Raw genomic sequence first — 25,210 nt, forward strand, 5'->3', positions numbered from 1 at the left:
CTGATCACCAAAACCACCCCAGATTTATTTATTTATTCACAGTTAATGTAACGGTTTTGTCATTAGATTTATACCTCTATTATAACTGATGGCTGAAGGGGAGGTGTGTTTTTTTTTAGTAAAATCAATTGCACTTCATTTTTAAGACATCGTAAGGAAATCCACTTGCTAAAAACCAGTGCCCAGTGGCGAATCAATATAAGGAATGCCCAGGAGATATTTTAGATACTTTATTTTTCTAGACTATTGCTTCAAGAATTCACAATGGTCAGTGAAGCTTCTACATTCAGAAATAAACCCAACACTTTACCACTCTAGTACTGACAGCTGAGATTTCTGTTAAATCACAGCTGAAGAGATAGTTTTGACAATGACTCTAATTTCATGTGAAAAATTTGAAATGTATGAGCTTAGTAAGACAGAGATGGTATCTATCACAAGAGAAAGCTTAGATGCCTTCTTTGTTCATTCCCAAGTGGTGTCAACAACCATCTACAAAATAAAACACAGTATTAACACTTCCTTGATTATACCAAAACTCAAAGGCATTTAACTCCATTAACTTTTCTTCTTAGTTTCCCTGCATCATTTCCAGATCAGTTCCTTATCCCCCAAATTTCCTCCCTCACTTAACTGTCCCTTCTGCTCCCTGACCAAGGAGATGAAAAATCTCCATTTTTCTCATTCAAGCCAACTCTGTTTCCTTCCAGTCTTTAATGCACGAAATTGATGGTCCCCATTTTTCACTCAGTTCAATGCTAGGCTCAGTAAGCTCTTCCTTTCTCCAACCCAAACATTCAAGCTTAAGGAGGCAAGAGAACAAAAAGAATGCAATTTAAAATAAGTATTTATTGTTCAACCAGCAGGCACTAGCCAGCCTGCCTCTGCCCTGCTATACCACACCCTGCAACTTGCTGGAACTTCCACCCATTTTTTTTTTTTTAAATTATCAACCTGAGCATGCACTGAAATGTATAGTCAAATGTATTTGTTAATACATGTTGATCTACCACATTTTTTGGCCGTTTTCAAAGCAGCAGGTATTGGTGTGCCTTGCACCCTCATAAACCTTTATATGTCTTTTTTCCACCTGCAATCAGTGCAGACTTACTTCAAAACAAAACCTCAGGATACCGACATTTTAAGTCTTAGTCGCTTTGCTTCATAACGTACAGGATAGACACGTGTAACAACTACCCCAACTGCATATAAATATCTACTTTTGCATTGTCAAAACGTCCTATCTAGTCCTAGGAAAGGGTCTTCCTAGGCTGAGTTTACAAATTACATTTAACCATATTAAGTCTATAGCTTAACATTAACAATGCACTTAAGGGATTAAAAATGAATTTGTAACATGTCCTGGAAAGCTGGACGCTACGCACATAACTACAGTCAAGCACCAGAAATTCGTTTTAAAGAGTGTGTTTTAGGATGCACCCACATCATTACTTAAACTCACTAAAAATAAAGGGAGACAGTAACTGTATTATGGTTCAAACTACACAGATTATGAATGCTCATGGGCTGGCACCAGAAGCTGCCAAGACCCATTAAGGGCTCCACAGACTGCACTACCATCTTGGCTCCCTTGGCATAGGGCATACAATATTTTGCTCATAAACTGAACCCAACGAAAACAAGCAATCTGGGTCTCAACTGCTGGTGCAAGGGATTTCTCAATATACATGCCCGATAGGCCTCCATCTCTAAGGAGCTGTGGTCTGTTTCTTTCTCCCCAACTGAACCTCCCCAGAATGCTAAAGTAAGCCCTGAAAAGGCCTTACATTGGTCCCCAATTATTCTGCAAAGCACCGGGATTCAGCAAGAGATGCGTATGATCTACAACCGTTTCCCAATTCGTGTTGAGGGCGGTGGGAGGGAAGGGGGGAAATCCAACACAAAGAGAGAAAATGGCCAGTTGAGTCGAACAGCGTCAAGCCTCTCCACTTGTGCAAGAGTCACACAGTCCTGATGGCAGTGACAAACTGCTGCCAACTTCTTCAGCCATGGGTCAGGATACACAAAGGGCTTGAATGAGGAATGTCAAAACCGGTTCAAATATATTTTAGCACTGAAGGGAGCCGACATCACACCCATCAGAACAAATGCAGACATCTTGCAAATGAAACAGCCCTGAGGCTATTTTTTTACATCTCCGGCTTTCATGAGAGCCTTAATAGCCCTGGCTCGCATCTCAAGCTCCAGGAGTTCCAGCTGCTGTGCTGATGGCTGGACATCATCTGTTGGAGGAACCGCCACAGTTGCTGCCTTTGGCTCCTTTGGGGAGGATTCTGCAAGCCCCAGGATCTCGTTCACGCTTTTCTCAATGTCCTTCTGGAGGTCGTCTATTGGACCATCTCCACTTCTGACAGTCCTTTCCAGCCCATCTGAATTATCTTCCTCATTGCATGGGCCTTCAATGTCACTGTCGTACGCATCTGCGTTGATGCTGAGAACATCGCTGTCTTCTCCTTTGCCTGTAACACAGAAAGGAAGAATTCAGAAGCCCTTTAAAAATAAAATAAAATTGGCTTTTCATCTTGTGAAACGTTTCCTCTGCATACAAATACTCCTTTGCATAGATTTAAGGTATAGGAAAGGTCATCTATAAATTAAAATCAACAGTTTCTCTCTTTCCTCCCTTCCCCCAGCTTTAAGACTGATCTAATTTAGACAAGTTTTAATGCATTTTTATTCCAATTTAGGAGAACATGCAGTAGACCAGAGCAGCAGCGCTTGGAAAATTTATTCCATCGTATGGAATTGCATGATCTATTTTCCTAATTAAAATGTCATAAGGTTTTATATCACAAGGACGCCTCTGCATTACAAAATGAAAGTTGATGTGGGGAGCCTTTGGGGCTGACTGCTGTTTATTATTTTAGAAGTGAATTTAATTCCTGAAGTGCAGTTTAAAAATACTCCTAAAATTCTCGTGTACATTGCAACAAAATAAAATGAGGGTGCAGATATCAGCGTGGCAATACACTTATTAAGAGATATCTGTGCAAAGACTTTTAATGAAGTGTTTCAATTTATCTCAAAAACAATTACAGCGTTCCTATTTGTTCAATTATGATTAAAAACATGGGCTGGGATCCAAAAAACTACATTGGACATGACCTCAAGGTTTGAGAATTTTAAAAGGCCCTTTGAATGCCAAAGCTGCATTCTGCAGTAGTTCACTGGGCTTTTGAAATCCCAGCAGTTCCAAGGGAAAATAAATCATGGAAGATGGTGAACTAGGGTTCTAGAAACACAAGCCCCAAACTCCCTGAGGTGCACAGAACTAGGGTTCCCTTTCTCTGGACCCAGGCAATGGTCTTTAGGGAAATGTAACAGAACGTGATGCAAGGAAACAAGTTTGAATCTGACATGACAAATACTAATAATAAAGCATATATTTCTTTTGACATCTTGTCCTCAGGTACTATGTACGTGTGATCATTTATCTCTGGAAGTTCTCCATTAACACTACTTATATTTGTTAAATGCACAATAAGCCATTACAAAATGTAAAAAGTGTTAAACTTATCTGATATGGAGAAATGTGTCTGATAGCACCCAAATTGAACTTTTAATAAGCTGTTTATTACAAAATGGCATGTGTATCAAATCAATGGAACTGATCTACCAAGGACTGGCTCACACACACACACACACACACACACACACATTCATTGCTCAATGGCTCTAGCATCAAATTATTTACTATATGTGAAGATGCCATCGCAGAGCCAACAATATGGACACAGGGGCCACCACCTCACCCCATCCACACAGTGTTTTCTAATGGAGTCAGTTCACACATATTCAAATGAGGACACGTCAAATTACACACATGCACCTAGAAGCAACCATGTCATCAGGCTACGGTAAAGGAGAAATGGGACTTCAGACCCTCTCCGTCAGTTGAGCTGAGCCATCAGCAACATTCAGTTCCTCCTCTCTCCTTGAATGCTCTCGATTCCAGGTGGCCATTTCAAGAGTTCTACAACTAAGTACTACTCGGGTTTCCTTTTTTCCTCCTCCCTCCCAATCAGTTTCCTTTTTTAGTTGTGTCCTTTAGACTGCAAGCTTGAAGACAGGGATTTATGGGTATCTGTAAGCCGTTCAATGAGCTTTCCCCTTCTTTTTGCTGAACAGCAGAGAAAATACTTAAAATGTATGAACCAGCCCTTGTTCAATGTATGTAGGCATAACACATTCGCTGTGACACATCCCAACCGACAATTATAGCCTAGGCAAAATTCAGAATTCACTACCTATATTAAAAAGCTGGATTCAAAAACTACTTACCCATTGGTACCTCTTAAAGGACATATGGCCTATTATGGTAAAGATCAATATGTTGCTCTTTGGGAGATTCTTTATGTGCAATGTTTTTAAAGAGACAATGAGAAAACCTTGTCAAGAATTTACACGCAGCCTGGCAACAGCAAAGTGATAAAACACACAACTGTTCATTTGTGCAATTTACTGCAAGAGGCCATGGCATTACGTTCCTCTGGAATGTGCGCATTCTCTGTAATCCTTACAGTTTAAGGCCTTGATACACAGATTTGGAGTTGGTTAGGCTGAAGGTTTACACTTGCCCATTTTTATCCATTCTGCCTACAATATAAATGTCACTAATAGCCATCACAATTATCAATGAAACCTCAAGAGTATTAAATTGATGTGTGGATTAAAACACAAGATAGCTTTTCAGCTCACTCTGAAAAGTCTAAAGTAACACGGCATTAATTTGAGAGCTCCTATATGCCATTTTGATAATAAAAGGATAGCAGTAGATTAGGACACTCTGAAATAATTAACGTGTTTATCAATACTCTTCTGTCATTTTCTTCTTGGAGATTCTGGTTTTTAATTAGCCCTTCCCCACTTGGTCCCAAATATTTTCTTTTACTGGACAGCTTTTGCAGAACTTAGCAGTTTCCCCTCTTCTACCCTCTCCTTTCAAATCTCCAAGGCTTGAAGTGTTATTGATCTGATACTATTGCTCATCAGCACCACAGTCACTGATATACTGGAAACCAATACAAAGCGGTCTCTGAATTGCGGTTCCCGGGGATCAAATAACCCCAGACCTAGTAAAGCTCTGTTTATAAAGGGAATGCTGGTTAATCAGATAACAAAAAATTAAACATTGGTATCCTTAAAATTAGGGGTGGTTGATTGGACTCTCAAATTTTAATCAAGATGTGATATAATCAGCTGCACAGAAAGAATGGATTTTCTGGACATTTCACATGACTTTTCCTATATTGCTAACATATCTGTTAGGGAAAAGCAAAATGTCATCCCCCATCTGCTTGTTCCCCCAGGGATCTTTCAGGAACCACATTAATTTCTTTAGCTCCCCCATCTACAAAAAGGCAATGGCAATGGCTCCATCCAATACCTTCTGTTTTGTCACTGTGAAGATAGATGATGCCAACTTTTATTACAGGGTGGATAGTTCTGACCCCTGAGCCACTTTGTGCAGAATGAAGTAGCCCCTAAGAATCTGGAAGCAGGTTATTCCAGCCTTTTATAACCATCAGTTGCAGCAAGTACGTTGTAAGTAGCAGGTGCAGCAGGGATCCATGGCAGTTTGGGGAAGAATCAGGGGTCCTGTGGACCTTGTTCTAGGGGTATCAGGGTTCACTCTCCTTCCATCCAATGAATGAACTCCATGTATTTCCAGGCAGGGGCTCTATGCATCACAAACTGAGCCCCCCGCCACTAACTGCCTACTCCTTGGAGCAGGTGCATGGGGCTGCAATTCAGACCACAGTGTGCATCTGTGTGCTGCAAAGATGTCCCTCATTTGTAGTGCACAGAGACATTTTGTGGGATGGATCATGAGGAGGAGATGGTGAGACAAAGACACATGGTGAGGACTGAGAGAGAGGGATCTTGGTTCAGGGAACTGAACAGCCCAATCCCATACTTTGATCTTGACCTCAGACACTTGCATGAATGGTTGGCAACCACTAAGTCATAAACAAGAACCATGATCCAGAGAAATTATGCAACAATGTCTGTCTGCCAAGACTCCCACAGCACCCAGAATGTCATAGATTTGTGATCTGTCCATACCATATTTGGCAACAGAATTGTATTGCTGATACTGCCAGGCTTTTCACAAATTGCCAATAGGCAAAGTTTCATTTTTGCAAAAGTCCCAAGAGGATTATTCACCATTCTTTGGCCTTATAATGAGAATGAAAACGAAGAACTAGAAATACATGTGCTGGCCTCTGCTTATTATGAAAGTTTCTAGATTCTAGAGGCGTGTTGCTGTGCTGTTAAATATTTCAGCGCCTTTGGCTATAATAGTATACTGTATCACAAGGCTAGCTACATGGATGTGAGGGTTTATTTTGGAAAATGGGATGGAGTAGTAAAAACCTCTCCATACACATAAAAGGCAATATTCTCTGCTTGATCTTTATACTGGGTACTTTCCATTCTCAGCAAGTCCTCTACAAAGACTGAGCAGCAGAATACATACTACTGAAATTAATCTGTGCTGGTTCCAAAATGAGTTGAAGGAAGACTAGTTTTCCTCTCAAGACAAAAGTAGGAGGAAAAACTTTAGAAATTCTAGTCTGGCTTTTCAATCTTTTTTAAAAGAAATATCGCAACTTCCTTTGTGTGTGTATGGGTCTTGTGTTTATGAGCAAGGAAGAAAATCTTTAGAAAAGCATATTTTCTTTGACTTTTTATGATATAACTGGTATCTGGAGGGGGAAGAAAAATCAATACCGAAGACTAAGAGAAATGTATAATAAATGTTCTTCCTCTGCAAAATAGGAGGCAGCTTTCCATAAAGTAACTAGAAAGTAAACCATTCCACATGTAGCAGTTTTACAAATATTAGAAATATACATAGACAATTGTAGCCTGTAAATATATTATGAGGAAATCAGCAAAACCTATGCTTTTAAAAAACACATACAGAATAACACAACTGATTCAAGAAAATGTGAGAACAAAGCTAAGCTAACCTTTAATCGTGTACTATATTATTGCATAAGAGCCTGACCAACTTAAGAGTTATTAAGTATGCCGTATGTTTGCAAAATCAGATCAACTGAACACAGCATTGATCTGATGAGCTTTAAAATGCACACAACAACAAAAGGTGAAAGAAGTTAGATTACATTAGTCTAATTATGAGGCAGATGGTCAAGGCTATAAAACTCTAAGTCAAACGGCCACAGTTGGGGTTTCTTGTTCCTCTGACAAGTCTACCAAGACCTATGAAACCATGGTTTTAAAAGCAGCTGTTAGAAACTTATGCAAAATATGTCATCACCACAGTCTTCTGAGGAGCAATTCTCAAAAACAATCAAATAGCGAACTCTGATCCGCAAGGCGTTGTTTTTACTCTTCACCACACATTGCCTACAATAAGGCAGGCATGAACTCAAAACATCTTCCGACTGCTTTTAACTTGCTAGAGAAGTGTGTGAAAGATCAAAGAAATGGGAATCAATAGGATTAAGGAATGGAAATTCTTTTGCTTTGCTGCAGGGCACTAGTCCATATTTACTTAATGCATTGTTCAAGTGAACAGAACATCTCCAAAGCGAGAATACATTCTCAACGGAATAAGGCTGGTTCAAAGTTCAGAAGCAATGTTCCAGCACACTCCTCTCCTGTTGCCAAAGGCCAACGGATCCAAGTGAAAGGGCACTGACCCGAGGGAATGAGACAAAACTATTTTTTATAGAAATCATTTATCCTTCTGCTGGAGAATAAGAAGTTACCTAAACCAGGCTTAAAGGTACAATCAGCCTGGGCTCTCTACAGAGTTGAAATCTCCATGGAAGAACAATGCACAATAATCACATAGCCCTACTGCCCTAACAAATGTTTAATTAGCTGAACCGCTTCATTTCCCCCCTTTTTTTTGCAGCTGTAATTTTACATAGTAATAAAAGTCTCTGATGGCATTTTTCTCATTATCTTTTTCATTTTGATAACTTGTATTTATTCTTTCAACTAGGATTGCGAAATTCATTTCCAGGCACTTAATTTCTCTTTCTTAACCACTTTTCACTCATTTCTGCTTACCCCTTGGCTCTCGTACTTTTCATCTTCAGCATCACAGACTGCAGTGTGGAAGAAGAACAGTTGCTAAGTTTTACCATTTATGCCTGCACAGTCTCAAAAAAGCTCTTTAAAAGCTAACATCCTGACTAGCACTGTTGTCATTGCCCAGAGCCATCACGAAACCAGTGGCTGATAAAGTCATAAAAAGGACAAAGAAGCAATCACCTGCAACAGTCATCAATTCCCTCTGATAGCAGAGAAGGAAGAGAGGAAGTCTGCAGGAGACATGTCAATTCAGAGGTCATTCCAGAGAGTGCAACAAGCAATATTTAAAGCAGTCTTCACAAAGTCACAGCATCCTGCTAATCGCTTGGCTGCCTTATGAGACCATTTTAATCAAGTTCAATTCCCCCTATTAGCTATTTTTACCATCTTTAAGGAAGAATGGGGCACTTCTTTCTAAAGAGCTGTAAGTAATTACTGGGGATATTTCCTGTGGCAATAAGATCCAGAATGATCCTTCCCCATGGCTTGCAGCATGCCTGTCATCACTAGGCAAAGAGGTGAAAACGCTGGCAGGCACAAACCCACACAATACATTAGGACTCACTATTTGGGTTCACGCTGGTGTTTCGCTGATGGGTTAAACCAAGACAACCCAAAAAACAACTCCTTTTGTTCCCTGTGTGGTCCTAAGTCCACTCTCTTCTCCTTCCAACCTTCTTCCTCCTGGGCGAACAAGCACAGATGGAGTGCGAGTTTTGCCCTCATCCCAATAGTTTCCTTAAGTACCCCACTTTTTCTTGTAGAAACAAAGGACAATCGTTCACTTACACGAAAGGAAGTAAAGGGGTATACTCAGGGGCACCAGTATGGATAGTGATTAAATCTGCCCTTGGTATGGAGCGATAGAAGCAGCTCCTTCCCATCATGTTGACAGAAGCATGGATACTTTGTGCAATGGGAGCTCCCGCTATATACTGCACGAAATAAACAATGCTCTAAATCTGGGACCCTATTGCACTATATCTCCCAGAGTCAAAGGGGAAAGGCTTGAGCCTTCCCACATGAAACTGGCCATAAAAGACGCGCGCCCCACCGATATTCCTCCACACACTCTTGTGCACCTCCAAAGAGGGCACAGCTATGAAAATAGACGGCTTGATTCTGAGAGGCCGTTGTATGGTTTGGAAAATGACCCCTTACTCCCACCCCTTGCTCAGATGGTAAAACAAGATGTCAGAGATGGATGGTGTGCTAGGGAAGATGTATCAAGAAGAGGAGAAATGGGTTTGGGGGAAAGTCAGGAACTCTAGATTGGATCATTACTCCTATCAAATATGACAACAAGTACAAATAACTCCCGGGACGCAGGTGGCGCTGTGGGTTAAAGCCTCAGTGCCTAGGACTTGCCGATCGAAAGGTCGGCGGTTCGAATCCCTGCGGCGGGGTGCGCTCCCGCTGCTCTGTCCCAGCGCCTGCCAACCTAGCAGTTCGAAAGCACCTCCGGGTGCAAGTAGATAAATAGGGACCGCTTACCAGCGGGAAGGTAAACGGCGTTTCCGTGTGCGGCTCTGGCTCGCCAGATGCAGCTTTGTCACGCTGGCCACGTGACCCGGAAGTGTCTCCGGACAGCGCTGGCCCCTGGCCTCTTAAGTGAGATGGGCGCACAACCCCAGAGTCTGTCAAGACTGGCCCGTACGGGCAGGGGTACCTTTACCTTTACCTTTTACAAATAACTCCCAGAGATGGATTCAATCTTCGTTACAGTCTAGAATGACTAAAAAGCATAATCCACAGCCAAAGATGTAAAGAAGAACTGGCATCACAAAGTCATGTTTAGTGAAAATGTAAAAAAAAGGAAAAAAGAAAAGAAAAGGGAAACCACAGCCCAAATGCTTGCCCAAAATGCTGACAAACTCCTGGGTTTCATTTGACAACTAGCTAGAGAAGGGGCTCCTAATGTCTGAAATTCAATTATATCTTCCAAAGAAAGTTATTCTATCATGCATCATTGTTTCATTTGCAATCTATTATGTAGCATTTGCAGAGATGACCCAGAGCATTTGTTTTGAGGCAAGTAATGTTACATTATTGCTACTGCTCTATTCAGAATGCCAAACGCAGAGGCGGCAACGTTTAAAGCCTTCTGCAGTTCCTACCTTGCTTTGAGTCCAAAGCTTCCAGTTTGTGGTCTTCCTTCAAAGAAGAAGTAGAATCTATACTATTGTCTTGCCTGAGAACAAACAATAATACATTTCAGTTAGTATACCTTTTATTGTTTATAAAAAGAAGCATTTCATATCCATACTCTCGTGCCCCCCACATTTCATTGTTTGCTTTATTTTGTGAAGCAGGCCATGCTTATTCAGGCAGCAGTACGGATAATTTCCTTTCTTCTCAAGTTTCATAGGGCTGCCTGGAATGTAATGCTCTTCCCCAAAGATATAGGGCTAGTCCAGTTAATGTAATTATATCACTTACAGGGTAAGCAGTGCCTGCCCAGTTGGGGACACAACTATAGGAATATGTCAATTTTTCTCAATCAGAAATCAGTTTTACCTGCACCCAAGAAGAGTAAACAGAACAGAAACTTAGTGCTACAGAAAACATTGTTTTGAGGACAAGAAAACATCTCTTGCTAGCCCAATACACAACTCACCAGATCACCAAAGCTATACCAATATTTTCCCTGCCATGTGACAAGATCTTGTTTTTATCAAAGGCAGAGCAAAATAACTCCACTAAGCCCGAGAAGAAAATTCAACTAATCCCTCCATTGTGGAGTCAGGCAGTATGCATTCGTAAATAAACTAAAGAAAAAAAACACCCCACTACAAGTGTCGATTTTACTTTCCCCCTCAATGTGGTGGAGCAATCCAAATTAGACATGTTCTAAGGCAAGGAAAGGGACGCGGGTGGCGCTGTGGGTAAAACCTCAGCGCCTAGGACTTGCCGATCGCATGGTTGGCGGTTCAAATCCCCGCGGCGGGGTGAGCTCCCGTCGTTTAGTCCCAGCTCCTGCCCACCTAGCAGTTCAAAAGCACCCTTAAGTGCAAGTAGATAAATAGGTACCGCTTTATAGCGGGAAGGTAAACGGTGTTTCCGTGTGCTGTGCTGGTGCCGGTTCGCCGGAGCAGCTTTGTCACGCTGGCCACTTGTCTGCGGACAGCGCTGGCTCCCGGCCTCTAGAGTGAGATGAGCACACAACCCTAGAGTCTGTCAAGACTGGCCCGTACGGGCAGGGGTACCTTTACCTTTAAGGCAAGGAAAACATCCTCTTCTGAAATGCCAGCCTAACTCCTGCCTTCCAATGAGAAGAACCACCTAGTTGGAGTTGTCTGACCAAGCCGGTAACCTACAGAGATATGTTGAATTAAGGTGACAAGAGCTGGAGCTACAAGTTCCAGGATCAAATCTTGGTTCAGTCAAGAACTCTGTGGTTTATTTCACACAGCTCACCCCCTAAAGATTAATAAGGGATCTGCTTTGCAGGGCAAAGTAAGGATTACTGAGGTAAAAGTTATGTTAAATGCTTTGAAAATTTGGAAAGTACACTGTATTAACAGTATTGTATCCCCAGAGCTGCCTTATACCAAGCCAGACCACTGGCTCATCCAAGGTTTCCTACAGGATTATCACCAGTAGATGTTTGGTATCAAACCCAAGACCACCTTGATGCAAAGCATGTGGTTTACTGCTGAGCTACAGTGCCAAAAAACGATGCATTCCTTGTCCATTTCCCCAGAATTGCCACCGCTGTTTTTCCAAAAGAAGAACCTCGCTGAAGAACGAGAAAGAAAAAGACAGCCCCCAAACAGCCCAGAGAACATCTGTGCTTGTGAAAGATACAGAACATCACCAAAAGAGACCCTAACTGTGGAGTATCTTTGGTTGATGCCACTGCTATCAGGGGAAGAATCTGGAGAGCAAGTTCCTTGAAATATATCAATAGGAGGAAAGAGCTCCCCAGTGAGGCAACTGCAGAAACACACAGAGAAAACCTGTGGACGATAGGGGAACTGGGCACAGAAGCCCTGCCGAGGGATTACACATAGGAATTTGCCCCACAAAACAGCAGATCCTAACTCTACTTACAGTGTTCATCAACGCTGCTGCACAGCAATGTATTTATAATTGCTGAGATTAATACTACAAACACACTACTGATCATTAATTTTAAAAGTAATCTAGTCTCTGACAGAAAAGGGGAAAAGGTATTTTCAGACATGAACCCACTGGATCATTAAGAAAGAAGAGCAAGGCAAGGATGCAACCTGCAAAACCGCAAGGTGCAGCCAAACTTCAAAACAGCCTTGTGCATTACACAATCTGCACAAAAATGATAAAAAGATCACTGAACCCACATTTTGGGGTGGGGTGGCGTGATGCTGGTTTAGCTATTTCTACACGTTCTCACCAAAATTTGACACATTGCTTTCTGTTTCAAAGGATGGGGAAAATAACTCAGAAAGTGCTAAAAAGGATGACATTTCATCTGCTATCTCGCCATGATGTTCAACTGTCTTTATACAAAGCATGAAAGCAAATGAAAGATTGTAAGACACACTTGAGGAAACAGGATACAGCTCTCCACAGGATTTCAAAATCATGGAAGGCAAGTCCAATTGTTGAGTTTAATGAGCATTTTAGCCATAAAATTATTTTATATTCATCTAACCAATTTCATACCTCAGCTACTTTGTCTAAAATTTGTAATGTACGTATTATGTTAATATGCACACAATCAAAGCATCCAGCTTGCAGGGAGGAGTTAAATTTAACATTACAAGGTTAGTGTCATCCTAACTTACATTTCAGAGGTTTAGCTCTAATGGCGTTTGTCCACCTCTGTTAAGTATTGTAACTAAGCTATGATTAAAGATAATTTTTAAAATGGGGATGCATATATAAGCGATTCATTTTTAACCAGATCCCTGAAAAATAATCTATCTGTCCACAAAGAAGAAACCTTTTTCCTGCTGCCCCTGGATTTGTCTCCACAAGCCTCCTTGACTAACTTAATACAGAAGCTGCCAAATATTCCAGTGGGCTCCTCTCATCTCAATTCACTTCTGTTCAGTACCAGGTGCTGCTACAGATTCAGCCCTCAAGGCAAAGTTTTCCTATTGAACCACCAAACCTATGAAATTATTACAGATATTAGGACATTTACTCAGAACATATAGATGCGTGTGTGTGTGCAGGGCAGCAATCATTTCATGATTATGAAGGAGAAAATTGGCACTGGGTTCAGAATGAAACATTGCCTTCCATTCAAAAAAACAACAGCAACTAAACTTCAAGCCTTTAAGGTTTCAAAGGTACCGTAAATTTCAAACCTATGAGGAGAATCAGAGTCATGAAAGAGCACCAAATGTGGGAAAATAAGTTGGATTTAGGCTACAGCAAGCATTTTGGCCAGAAGGCTATATTCACTCTTAGCCAACCCACTGGGAAAATACATGATGAGCAGAGCAAAAGAGGAAACTCTCCTCCCACAGCTGATGGGGACGCAAACTGGTATCTCCTTGTTCATCAAATCAATCATTTGATGAATGAGGAAGAAGTGGTTTGCATCCCCACCAGCGTGCTGGGCTGGGCAGACAGGCTGAAACTTCCTTGGCACAAAATTTTATTTATCCCGATGCAGAATATCTGAAGCTGTTTGGTGCAAGGTGTGTACAACCCTGAGCATCGGTACAGACCCAGCACACTATAGGAAAAGGAACCTGGCAATCATGTCCCTGGCATTCGTACCCCTCATTCCTAACCAACCACAGGATGAAGACATCGGTTCCTAAATGAGTGATAATGCTGTTATCAAGTATTGCTCATTGGCAAACAGGGATGATCTGGCACAGTCATCTGGTTTGCAGAAGGAAAATGTATCAAAGGATATCTGCTCTAGGATAATAAAGCTCCTGCTGTCTGGAGTCGTCCTGCCAAATTTTGTTCAGGAATCAGGATTGTTCATTTGGCAAGAGCCTCAACAACAAGTTCTTGATTTCCAATTATGCAGCTTATTTTAAGTACTGGTCATGGAAATGGTGATTTTCAACTTATGAGCTTTACCAAGTTTTCTGATCCCTGAACAGTGCACTGCAAAAACTAGCTGCAGAAACTATGTGGTACCTGCTTGAGATCAACCACTTCGGTAGAAAGGTACACATACTAATACAGACAATCTGCTGTCCAAAACACTTTGTCACTGAGCAATTCTTATGCTGTCATAAAAAGGCTTCTTGATGTAATGGCGCAACTCTTAAGTTTAATACACGTGCATTTTCTGCCATCTTGTGGCCAAATGTTGCATAGATTAGATGCTCTTGTTTAGATGCTTAGTATTAACCGAAATAGGGACGCAGGTGGCGCTGTGGGTTAAAGCCTCAGCACCTAGGACTTGCCGATCGAAAGGTCAGCGGTTCGAATCCCTGCGGCGGGGTGCGCTCCCGCTGCTCGGTCCCAGCGCCTGCCAACCTAGCAGTTCGAAAGCACCTCCGGGTGCAAGTAGATAAATAGGGACCGCTTACCAGCGGGAAGGTAAACGGTGTTTCCGTGTGCGGCTCTGGCTCGCCAGAGCAGCGATGTCACGCTGGCCACGTGACCCGGAAGTGTCTCCGGACAGCGCTGGCCCCTGGCCTCTTAAGTGAGATGGGCGCACAACCCCAGAGTCTGTCAAGACTGGCCCGTACGGGCAGGGGTACCTTTACCTTTACCTATTAACCGAAATAACTAGCTGATATGTGAGTCACTTAGTACATCTGGTTCACACTGACAGCACAATCACATGCATTTCTACTCAGAAGTAATCCCCACTGAGCTCAATGGGATTTAATCCCAGGCAACTGTAAAAACTGCCGTTTAAATGTTGATTCCCACCAAGACGGACCAATACTATGGTACTCACAAGCAGCCACCAAAAAGAAGCTTGGTAACCCAAGAACGTCTGCCTTCTCCCAACCCTATTACATAACAAAATGAATCAAAATTCTCCACGCTGTTTTAACCCTAGCAATTAACAGCCAACCTAAAACAAAAAGATCCTATTTGCAGCCATGGGATGGGCAACAAGCTGATTACAGGCAACTTTCATTTTGCACACGTTCAAAACACGCATGACCCTGAACATGTGTTACATTCAAACCAGGAAGAGCATGGAACAGGCTCCATCAGCATGCACAGTTGCCCAAATGCAACACACACACCCCCAAAAAATCAGGGGTTGCCTGTATGCAAACAGTCTTTGATTTGGTTGGTTTTCCTACTTTATGCCATGATTTAAGAGCAGCTGTATACATACCCTTGTACCGTAGGATCTGATGGAGGATACAATTAGGATTCTCTGTTCAAGGCACTTTGGGCTTCAGAAGATTTTGCCAATTTAACTAACATTTCAACGGGATCTCACCAAGGCTCACTGGGTTTTTACAAATGCTCAGCAAGGTTCACTAAAGTTTCACCTGAAGTTTCATTTCACTAATGTTTTGCAAATTTCCCCACAGTTTTTGCAGCGGTTCAGCCAAGATTTCACCATGGGTTTATCTGGGATTTCACCAACACTTCAAACGAAATTGTCAGCACAAACTTTTAAATAGACTCTCAGAGGACAGTTAAATTAAATTTGCTCATTACAATTACTTACTGGCTGATAGATTCAACTGCTGTCTTCTCTTCCCCACCATTAGCCTCTTCATCACTGTCGGAGTCATTTTCATTCTCACCTTGAAATACAACGTCAATGTGAGATGCTATACAGTGTGGCAGCATTTTTCTGCCTCATTAATACATGCATCAGTAAATACTGTTATGACTGTCAAATGAAGAGACACAGCCCACCTGCCTGACTAAGGTACTCAACAGAAACCATTTGCAGCTGTAGTCTGTGAGGGAGACAGTGGCCTGAGTTTTGAAGATGGCTGGCGGTAAGGAACCATAGCACGTCCCAAGGCTATATTGTTTGGAGAGCCCGGGGTACGGGGGATACGATGCTTCAAAGAGCAGCAATAAGTGTCTGGCTGCTTCTCTGCACCTCCATGCTTAACTTGGTATCTTTGCAAGCAAACAACTATTACAAACACAGAGTAAGTCTTCAGTACTTTCACCACAAGGAAAAAGAATTCATGTAAAAGGTTTCCCCAGGAAATTTCTGTCATTTGGGTAATGCCACCCAGCTCAAGAGTCTTTGCCAAAGGAATAATAAAAAACTAACCCTATCTTCTCTTACAACACAGCCATTTATATTAAACTATTGTAGGAGCATTTGTACAGAAAACAGGTATTCCTTTTTCTTATGCAAACACATATACACACAAATATGTAATACAGGCCACAGAGTCTGTTCAAGGACCTGTTCTCATACTAAAGCTGAGTAGTCTATAGATAGAACATATATTCAGCAGCACATTTAAAAACGTTGGGCAACTTCTGTAACAGAAGTTCAGGACTAAAGCTAAAAGGGTAACTAACAAGGAGTTAAAACTATTCTAAAAAATTAAGCAATGCTCATTAATGTAGATAACTGATGGAAAGCTTATGGGGGCTGGTTTTCCAGTCCTCAGAGCAAAAAGGAAAGCCTAATACCACAAGTAGATCTCTTGTGAGCAGCTCCTCTGAACGCTGTAGCCATTAATTTTAAGTCTCTCTATAACAGGGTGCCAAGTCATGACTGCCCTCATTTGATCAAAGCTTCTCTTCCAATCTATCTTCTAGGTAATGGCCATGCTCCTCGGCTACATACCGTATTTTTTGCTCTGTAAGACTCACTTTTCCCCTCCTAAAAAGGGGAAATGTGTGTGCGTTGTATGGAGCGTATGCAGGCTGCACAGCTATCCCAGAAGCCAGAACAGCAAGAGGAATTGCTGCTTTCACTGCGCAGCGATCCCTCTTGCTATTCTGGCTTCTGAGATTCAGAATTTTTTTTCCCTTGTTTTCCTCCTCCAAAAACTAGGTGCGTCTTGTGGTGTGGTGCGTCTTATAGAGTGAAACATATGGTATACAATCAAGCATCCATGTACTTGGTGTTCATTAGGAGCTCCAATATGATACAGTATTGCCTACCTTCAAGAATTCTTAATAACTTCTTCTCAGACAGGAGCTCCAACTGTTCAAGACAAAGCCTTTTGATTTCTTCTATTGAACAGCCCTACAGAAAGAGAGGTGGGACTGTTATAAACGGTGCCTGCAATTAGCCAGATGCCATGCGCATTTTGTACCTGACTATCAGTCACTTGCAACCAACAATCCTGGTTTAAGGTGCCATTTGGCACCTAGCTTTTATATCTGAGTTTCTAACACTAGTTACGCACTAAGGGCCAGATTCAACTAGTTGAGCTAGCAGGAGCCAACAGGACGAGTCCTGTCTCTGGAAGAGTTGGGAGAACTTCCAAAATGAGAGGTTGGGGAAGAGGGGAGACCAATCCGTTCAGTGGCAGGTCATCTCTTTAGTGCTTGTTTGAATTTCACCTTTCTTTTTTAATAAAGACGACAACAACATAATAATAACATCATCATCAGTTTTTTATTTGTACCCCGCCCTCCCCGGCCAGGTACATACAATCTGGACACTAAACCGAAACTTAAAACATTATGATCTGAATTAGAAATTTTATTAAGACGGTTTTGCAAAAAGACAATGTTAAGGAAGTAGCAAAGTATGCCAGATCTGAACCCTGGCTTTCTTCTTAGGTTTCGCAAGGCAGGCATTGCAGCCAGTTGTGCCTCTCCTCTGACGGAAGCCATTCTAATCCAGCAGGGGCGTATGTTGGCATAAAGGGTAGCCCCCTGTGCACATACCCCAATCTGCTCAAGAGCGCTGGCGGACCCTTTGAACGGTGTGGCAAGCGCAGCAGGGGATTGCAGGAGAAAGGAAGAAACTGCAAAAATTACCTCTCCCCTCTTTTTCACCTCATGGACGTTTCTGCTGGATCAAACAGCCTTCTGTCAGTGGGGGTCATACAATTAAATACAACCCAAGGGCACTTCTCAAATTCCCTAATGCTGGCAGTTGGATATGGATTATTCCAGCCACTGTTTCTCATTAGTATTGCTTGAGTAAAAAGAAGAAATACAACTTTCTGAAAAATATCACTCTCACCCTAATAAGGCTTTCGATATCTATGTTTTCACTCCTGGTAGGTAACTGTGTTAAGTCTGCTGCAGCAAAAGAACAGTCTTGTGCCATAAGACTCTTAAACCTTTAATACATTCTTTTTCATAAAAATCGTTCAGAAGACTTCTTGTTCGTACTTTACACTTGACAGAGAATTTTAGTGGACCAGCCCGTGAAGAATTATACAGGTAGTTTAAACCTTAATTATGAGAAACGGGGCTAATACAGATATAATGTAACAAGTGTTATGAGGCACCAGCCTTGGAAACACACTTTCCTGTAACACTACCCCTTCCTGGAATTAAATTTTATCATTTGCCAGCATCAAATTAACTGTGATTAAGGCTAACCAAGGTTTCCCTTACCCTAAGATCTAAACCCACTTCAAACTCTTGTATGATTTAATAAAATGTGCTTCCATTTTCTTTCTTTTTTTGGAAGAGTTAAGTGAAGAGAAAATAAAATTCAGCCAATAAGTTTTGTTGATGTTCCTGAGAAGATCTGAGAAGTTAGAAAAATGGAGTACCAGGCTCCTTCCCCGATGAAGACTGGATTTTCCAAGAAGCATAGCATTGCAGATCAATGTTCTGTTTTGAATTACCTTATCCAGCTGTTAGTGGTCCCTCAAAAAAGCAGTATGTCACATTTATTAATCCCTCATTTGCCTTTGACTCCATTGATTGGCATCATCAGTAAGAGGAGTAGCTAATTTTTTGCAGGCCAAGGAACATATTGACTTATGACCAACCTTCCCAGGTCTGCAGCACTAAAGTGGGCACAGCCAACTGGTTGATATTTCCTAGCTTGAGACCCATGATGTAATTTCTGGTAAAGATGCCTAAATGGACTTTGAACACGTAAAGAATTCCAAGCCTTCATTCTGGTTCATTAAAATTGCATCTGATCACAAGAAGTGTTATTTTCCTGCAGGAATTAACCGACCCCCCCCCCCAATTAGACATGCAATTACCCAGTTCAGATTTTGAACTATGTCCACAGAACAGCTGACCAGTAAATTATTTAATAAGCCAACATATGACCATCTTTCTGTATGTTGATCAGGCCAGATTGAAGACATTGTGTGTTGTATTTTTTATTCCCCCTATACAATCCACCTAGGAAGATTCCTCTATTCATTCAAAGTTTTTTCAAGAAGGTCAATCAGATTATTTCAAAAAACATAGGGCTGCAAACTGATGTATACAACTTTGTAATCTAAAGGATAACATTCTCACTACCTGCACATGTAGAGCTATGGGCTATGTTACAGATCCAAAGCAGTGTTGACTCTGCCAAGGAGATTTTTAAAAATCTAAATTATCTGGGGAGTGTTATAATTTTAAGTTTCAATCATTTGCAGTTCTAAAATTTGAAATGCTTTAAACTTATCTTGAATTGTCTTTCTCTGTGTGTGTGTGTGTGTGTGTGTGTGTGTGTGAGAGAGAGAGAGAGAGAGGTATTGTAATAGACACTGGCTACATACAACAAAAATCTGAGTTAACAGTGTTTTAGCATTTTCAGCAATTCCCATCTTCCCGAACTCCTTGCCTGATGGCATCAAGATTCTACATAATCCCCTATCTATGGTAGACTTGTAAACAGCCACTTGTTTGATTACTTCCAAGTAGGCTGAGAAGTTCCTACAAATTTCTCTTCACAGGCTTTTAAGGTCATGAACATGGGAGCATGGGAACATGGGAGAACAAGGACTAACTAAAACATTTGCGAGGTAGCAACATTTCCAAGTCTGCTCTATGGAGTCTACCAGGGCCAGCCCACCCTCCAAGTGTCCCTATTTTCCAGGGCCAGTCCCAGATTTAGAGAAGCCTCCCTGGTTTCTGATTTGATCTGTCCTGTTTTCCCTTGGGACATTCCTATTTTCATCGGAGAAATGTTGGAAGTTATTGGAGTTATGTGAACCCGAGCCAATGAGATATACATACACCCTTGTAAAGACAACCCTGAATATGGAAGGGTTTTTTTAATGTTTAATGTTTTATATATGTTGGAAGCCACCCAAAGTGGCTGGGCAACCCAGTCAGATGGATGGGGTAATAAATAAATTGATATTAATATTAATGGGACATCCCTGTTTTCACTTGAGAAATGTTGAGAGGGTATGTGGTAGAGGGCAGCAGATCTAGCTTCCAAGCAATGCTTGGCCCGCTGCCGCAGTAACAGCAATGGCTGTGGCACATTCCTTGGAGGCCAGATCTGCTCTCTCTGTAGCCCTGCTATGCCGCCTATACAGCAGCCTCTCTGCCCTGGAGGGGGGAGGTGTCGTTTTGTAGTTTTCCTCAGGTGCCAAAATGTATTAGGCCAGACCTGGTGTCTGCAGTGGAAGAGGAGCTCAGTGTAGCTGGCAGGCAAAGTGTTGCTATGGAATCTGCTCTGCAACCCTAGGGATGAACTACAAGAAAAACAGTGTGGTTAAGGGAGCGTTTCTGTTCCCAGTCCAAATTTTACAAAATCTTTTTCTCCAGAAATGTTGAGACAAAATTAGTATATCATAAAAATGAACATACGTGCTTTTCTTGCCAACTGGAGCATTCTATGATATTGTTATAAATACCCAGAATACTTATTGTGTGGTTTTTACTTTATTTTTAAATCTTGCCTACCCCCAACTTCAAGTTGCTTTATTTTCAAGCAAGGATGTCTTAAGTCTGTTGGGAGTAGTGTTCTTTTTTAATTATAAATTACTTATTTATAAACTGCCAGGCTGCCACACTCATCTCTGATGGTGTTATGTCCAATTAAAGAAAAATTTCAACATCCCTGTGGAAATGCTATAATTATATACTACATTATTCCATATGCCACAGTAATTAAGGTTATTTACATTTGCAGCCTGCTTCATTACGAGGGCTCTACAACAGTATTTATTAAAACACACACATACACAAATATATAAACTCTGAAAGCCTTTGTAGCAGTCTGATCTCAGTACTTGCTGAACTAGCTTGTAAGTACATAGGATACACTCTGAATAGAGCTGCAAGTTTTAATTGGCAAGTTAATCAATTAAAGCTTAGGTTGATTAATCAGTGCAATACCATTTTAATAGGCAAGAGTGGTGGGGTTTTGAGGGCACATGCCCATTTTAAGGCTATTCAAATTCTCGTGTGCTACTGTAACACTCAAAGAGAAAATGGGCTCACATGTTTCCTTTCAACAATGTGAAGCAGCTTTTGTTTATTACAATGTTTCATAAACTAATGATAGCTGAGACACACTTTCTTAGGGAATGAAAACTTAACCCAAATGAAACACTAATAACAAGTAGCACTTAGCAGTGGAGGAACCCATTCTCTATGGGAGTCACTTTCTCAGTGTGCCTTCTGGTTGGGAAAATGCAACCCCTAACTAGTGACTCATGCAGAGAATTGATGTGCTACCTCTTCTGTGGCAAGAAGGGCACTTAGGGCACACAGAAGCCTTTCTCCAATGCATTACACAGGGCAAATTAGAAGTGCTCTTGAACAACAGAATTTAGGAATTCCTGAGTTACTAAATTATAAAATTATCATACTCCACTTTCAGTTTCTTAGAAAGATACCTACATTAAATGTTGTTAAACTGCAAATTGTTTTAGCAATAATCAATCAACCAACCCGTTAAAAAAAGAAGATGATGCATCAACTAAAAATTCTCTAATTAAGTTGATAGTCCCAACGTGGAAAATTGTGCCATTCTGAAACACAGGCCATGGTATTATGCTGGCGGAAGCCAAAATTTAAACATGAAATTTGGAAATAGGTTCCCTCTTTATGGCAATATAGTGTGACACATGTATGTATGTATGTGTTTGTTTGTTTGTTTGTTTGTTTGTTTGTTATTGGATATTCCACCCTTCTCTCCCTGAGCTGTTTCCACACCAGCAAGTATTTATAAAAAATCTTACGTAAACTGTGGGAGCCTGTACAGTTCAAGAGCAGGATAATAACACCTTCCATAAATATTTAAAATATAAATGCAGGCATGGCTCCTTGAAAAGTGAATCTGACTCCTTTATATTTTTAATTGAATCTATGCATGTACAGTCGTACCTTGGTTCTGAAATGCCTTGCGACTTGAACCTTTTGGCTCCCGAACGCTGCAAACCCAGAAGTGAGTGTTCTGGTGTGTGAAAGGTTTTTGGAAGCTGAATGTCCGACGCGGCTTCCACGACTTTCAACTGAGTGCAGGGAGCTCCTGCAGCCAATCGGAAGCCGCGCCTTGGTTTTCGAACGTTTTTGGAAGTTGAACGGACTTCCGGGACGGATTCTGTTGAAGAACCAAGTTACGACTGAATATACATCCAGTACCATAGCCATAATTAAAGAAAAAGAAAAAAAATGATCAAGGAAATAGCCATAGCAATGTTCTAATTAAAATTAAGGATTTCAGTGCATAACAGAAAATGTCCCATTTCCAATGAAGCACCAAAACCTTTCAGAGTTTCCTTACCATCTCAAAAGCTAGCCAATTGCACATGTCAGGGTAATAAATTTATAATAAATATATACTGTTTAATTTCTACTGTACAGATGTCCACAGAAGGATAATGACTATTACACTACATGCAGTTAAGCTACTGAAAACCCACTGAATGGAATTTAAGCAACCTCTATATTTTTTCAATCCTGATAAAAGAGTATATTTTAACTGTGGAATGAAGAAGCAGGGTTAGATGGTATCAGAGTGGTTATAAATAAATAAAATCCAGAGCATGTAGCAAGAGGCTTAACCTGTTACAGAGCATTGAGATCACTCCCTATTCCTGATAAATGCTGAAACGGTTCAGCTTTCTCCAAAATTTGCCAGAATAGATATATTTCAGTACCTTTAAGACATCAGGCAGCATTTTCTGCACTTTCTTCTCTCCTATGATACAAAAGCACTGGTGTAGCATTTCCTTCTTATCTGTGATGTAGAAACTAACTGGCTTCAATTGCACGCTGAGATCCAATCCACCTTCTTCTAGGTCACTGGATTCTTCTTCCACATCCTCACTTTCTGGAATTTGTGTAGTACATTTTGTTTCCTAAATGATGACACAGAAAATCCTTTCAATCATGACCCAACACAAAACACTTGCTTATGTAGTAATATTGGCAACCAAGCTTTGACTACAAAAGGAACATTTCATGTCTACTCAGAAGTAAGCCCCACAAGGTTAGATGGGTCTTACTCCCAGGATATAGGATTACAGCCTGAATCAATGAAGCTTCTTATATAGGCTCCTAATACTGCAGTCTAAAATACAAATGCAATGTTTAAGATGCTCCATAAAGTTGGTGTTCAGTTTTGCATTTTGAAGTTACTTGAAAGATCATATAGTCAGCAAAGAAGTTTACAGGTGAATGCTGCAAAAGGAAATCCACCGGGATAGTTATTTCTCAAAATATTATGCCACCCAGTAAAAGGAACTGAGAATACATTGGGGGGGGGGGGGTGAAACAACACATTCAAAGCACTTTGGTCACTATCTCTGTTCTTCCCACAACAGCCCTGTAGGCAGGCCGGTACTGTCCTCACAATTACAGGCAAGAAGTTGAACTCGAGATATAATAGTCTGGCCTGTGGACACCTTGTGAATTCATGGCTGTGAAATTTGAGTATCTGGATCATATTTTTAAAGTTGCAAACCTATGCAAACCTACTTGGGAGTAAGCCTTAATTCAAAGTAAACATGCATAGGACTGGTCAGAAAGCTGCTCCCTAACACCAGATCTTAAGAATGTTAATGTAGCATACAATTAATGTACTAATAACTTCCTTGCAAAAAATAGTGATGCCTTCTAACTTAAAAAACTTTTAACAAATTCATGATGCAGGTTAGGTCTGTCAGTGGCTCTTAATCAGGGCAGCTAAAAGCAGAACCATATTGAGAAGTGGACAGTTATGTCTCTGATTAGAAGTTACTGGAGTAAAAAAAACCATGGGGATGATTATGCTCCACAGTTAAGCTGTCCAGAGGGGCTGGGGAAACACCCCCAGATGGGTGGGGCATAAATAATATATATATTATTATTATTATTATTATTAATAGTTAGTTGGAGACAAAAATGTTAACCTTGCTAGGCTGTTAGTCAAATTGATCAAAGCAATTCATAATTTTACCACCACCACTCAATTTTTCAATATAAACGCTTTTGGTAGTCCTTATTTGATTTTGGTAAAGCTCCCCCCCCCGTATTTTGGGGTTTCCACCATGTGATGTGCCTTATTACAGATTCTGTATAAAGCTGGGTTACTCTAGGACAAAAACTGGGTTGCAAACAAGTAAACGGAACAGCTGTTCAATATGGGGGACGTTGCTTCAAAAATCTCAACAAGCTGAATCCAAACGTAATATAAAATAATAATAATAGTAATAACAACAATAATAATAAGTGCCGTCCACGTAAGCTGTGCTTTACAAATACTGAAAGGTCCACTCCCAGGGCTTTTAGAAAAGAACTATAAGAAACGCGGAGGGGGCGTGGCCGCCAAAGCACCTTGCGCATGCGCATACCAGCCCGGCCCCGCCTTCCCTCAGGGCGGCCCAGGCGGCGGTTACCTCGGCCAGGCCTTGAAGCGGCTCGATGCTCCGGCGTTTCCTCTCGCTGCCTCCGCCTTCTTCGTCCAGGCAGCCCAGGCGGGAGCGGTGCCGCTTCTTCTCCTTGGGAAACTTGCGCCCCGTCATGACGGGGACCCGAGAGAACCGGCGTCGGCTGCGCCCCCTTCCCGCGAGCCCCTTGTCACAGAGCGAGCGAGCGGGGCTTCGGCGGCGTAATATATCAGCGGCCCGACAACGCCTTCGCCCGCCCGCCGTGCGTCGCGCTTTGACGACGTCACCCGCCCAGCCAACGTAGAGCTAGTGAAGAGAGGTAGAGGCAGAGTGGCCCGTTGTGGAGAGGCTGGAGGTTCCGGTTCCAGCTGGTCCAGAGAGGGAGAGATTGGGGCAGAAGTGGAGGCAGGAGGAGTTCGAATCTGCCTTTATTGCATGTGGGAAATAAGTGATAAACGATAAAACGATAAAATAAAAATACCCGTCTTGTTTCATGGGGAAAAGAGGATACTTTA

General features: G+C 41.5%; 2 protein-coding genes across 3 annotated transcripts in view; one reads left to right on the forward strand and one right to left on the reverse strand.

Annotated features, from left to right (window-relative positions):
* Positions 1 to 25,210, forward strand: part of IFT74 (intraflagellar transport 74) — a 218,230-nt gene that overhangs the window by 123,955 nt on the left and 69,065 nt on the right. The window lies entirely within an intron of this gene.
* Positions 216 to 24,959, reverse strand: CAAP1 (caspase activity and apoptosis inhibitor 1). Of its 2 annotated transcripts, XM_081894722.1 has the most exons (7): positions 24,705 to 24,959; positions 22,986 to 23,186; positions 17,110 to 17,194; positions 15,695 to 15,773; positions 10,212 to 10,285; positions 8,071 to 8,108; positions 2,120 to 2,480 (listed from the first exon to the last, which is right to left on the reverse strand). In XM_081894722.1, the coding sequence occupies exons 1-7, from the start codon at positions 24,828 to 24,830 to the stop codon at positions 2,349 to 2,351; spliced, it is 735 nt and encodes a 244-aa protein (XP_081750848.1). In that variant the 5' UTR covers positions 24,831 to 24,959; the 3' UTR covers positions 2,120 to 2,348. The 2 variants fall into 2 exon arrangements, with proteins under 2 accessions (XP_081750847.1, XP_081750848.1); XM_081894721.1 differs by lacking the exon at positions 8,071 to 8,108 and having other exon boundaries at positions 216 to 2,480; positions 24,705 to 24,953.

The sequence above is a fragment of the Podarcis melisellensis genome, assembly GCF_964234715.1.
Source record: "Podarcis melisellensis genome assembly, chromosome: 17".
NCBI classification, from domain to species: domain Eukaryota; kingdom Metazoa; phylum Chordata; class Lepidosauria; order Squamata; family Lacertidae; genus Podarcis; species Podarcis melisellensis.

Coding starts and splice junctions, on each gene's coding strand:
- CAAP1 (XM_081894721.1), bottom strand. CDS start 24,830: ATGACGGGGCGCAAGTTTCCCAAGGAGAAGAAGCGGCACCGCTCCCGC. Junction 10,286..15,694: donor GCAGTTGAATCTATCAGCCA/GTAAGTAATTGT, acceptor GTTTGTTCTCAG/GCAAGACAATAGTATAGATT. Junction 2,481..10,211: donor AGCTTTGGACTCAAAGCAAG/GTAGGAACTGCA, acceptor TCTGTGTTACAG/GCAAAGGAGAAGACAGCGAT.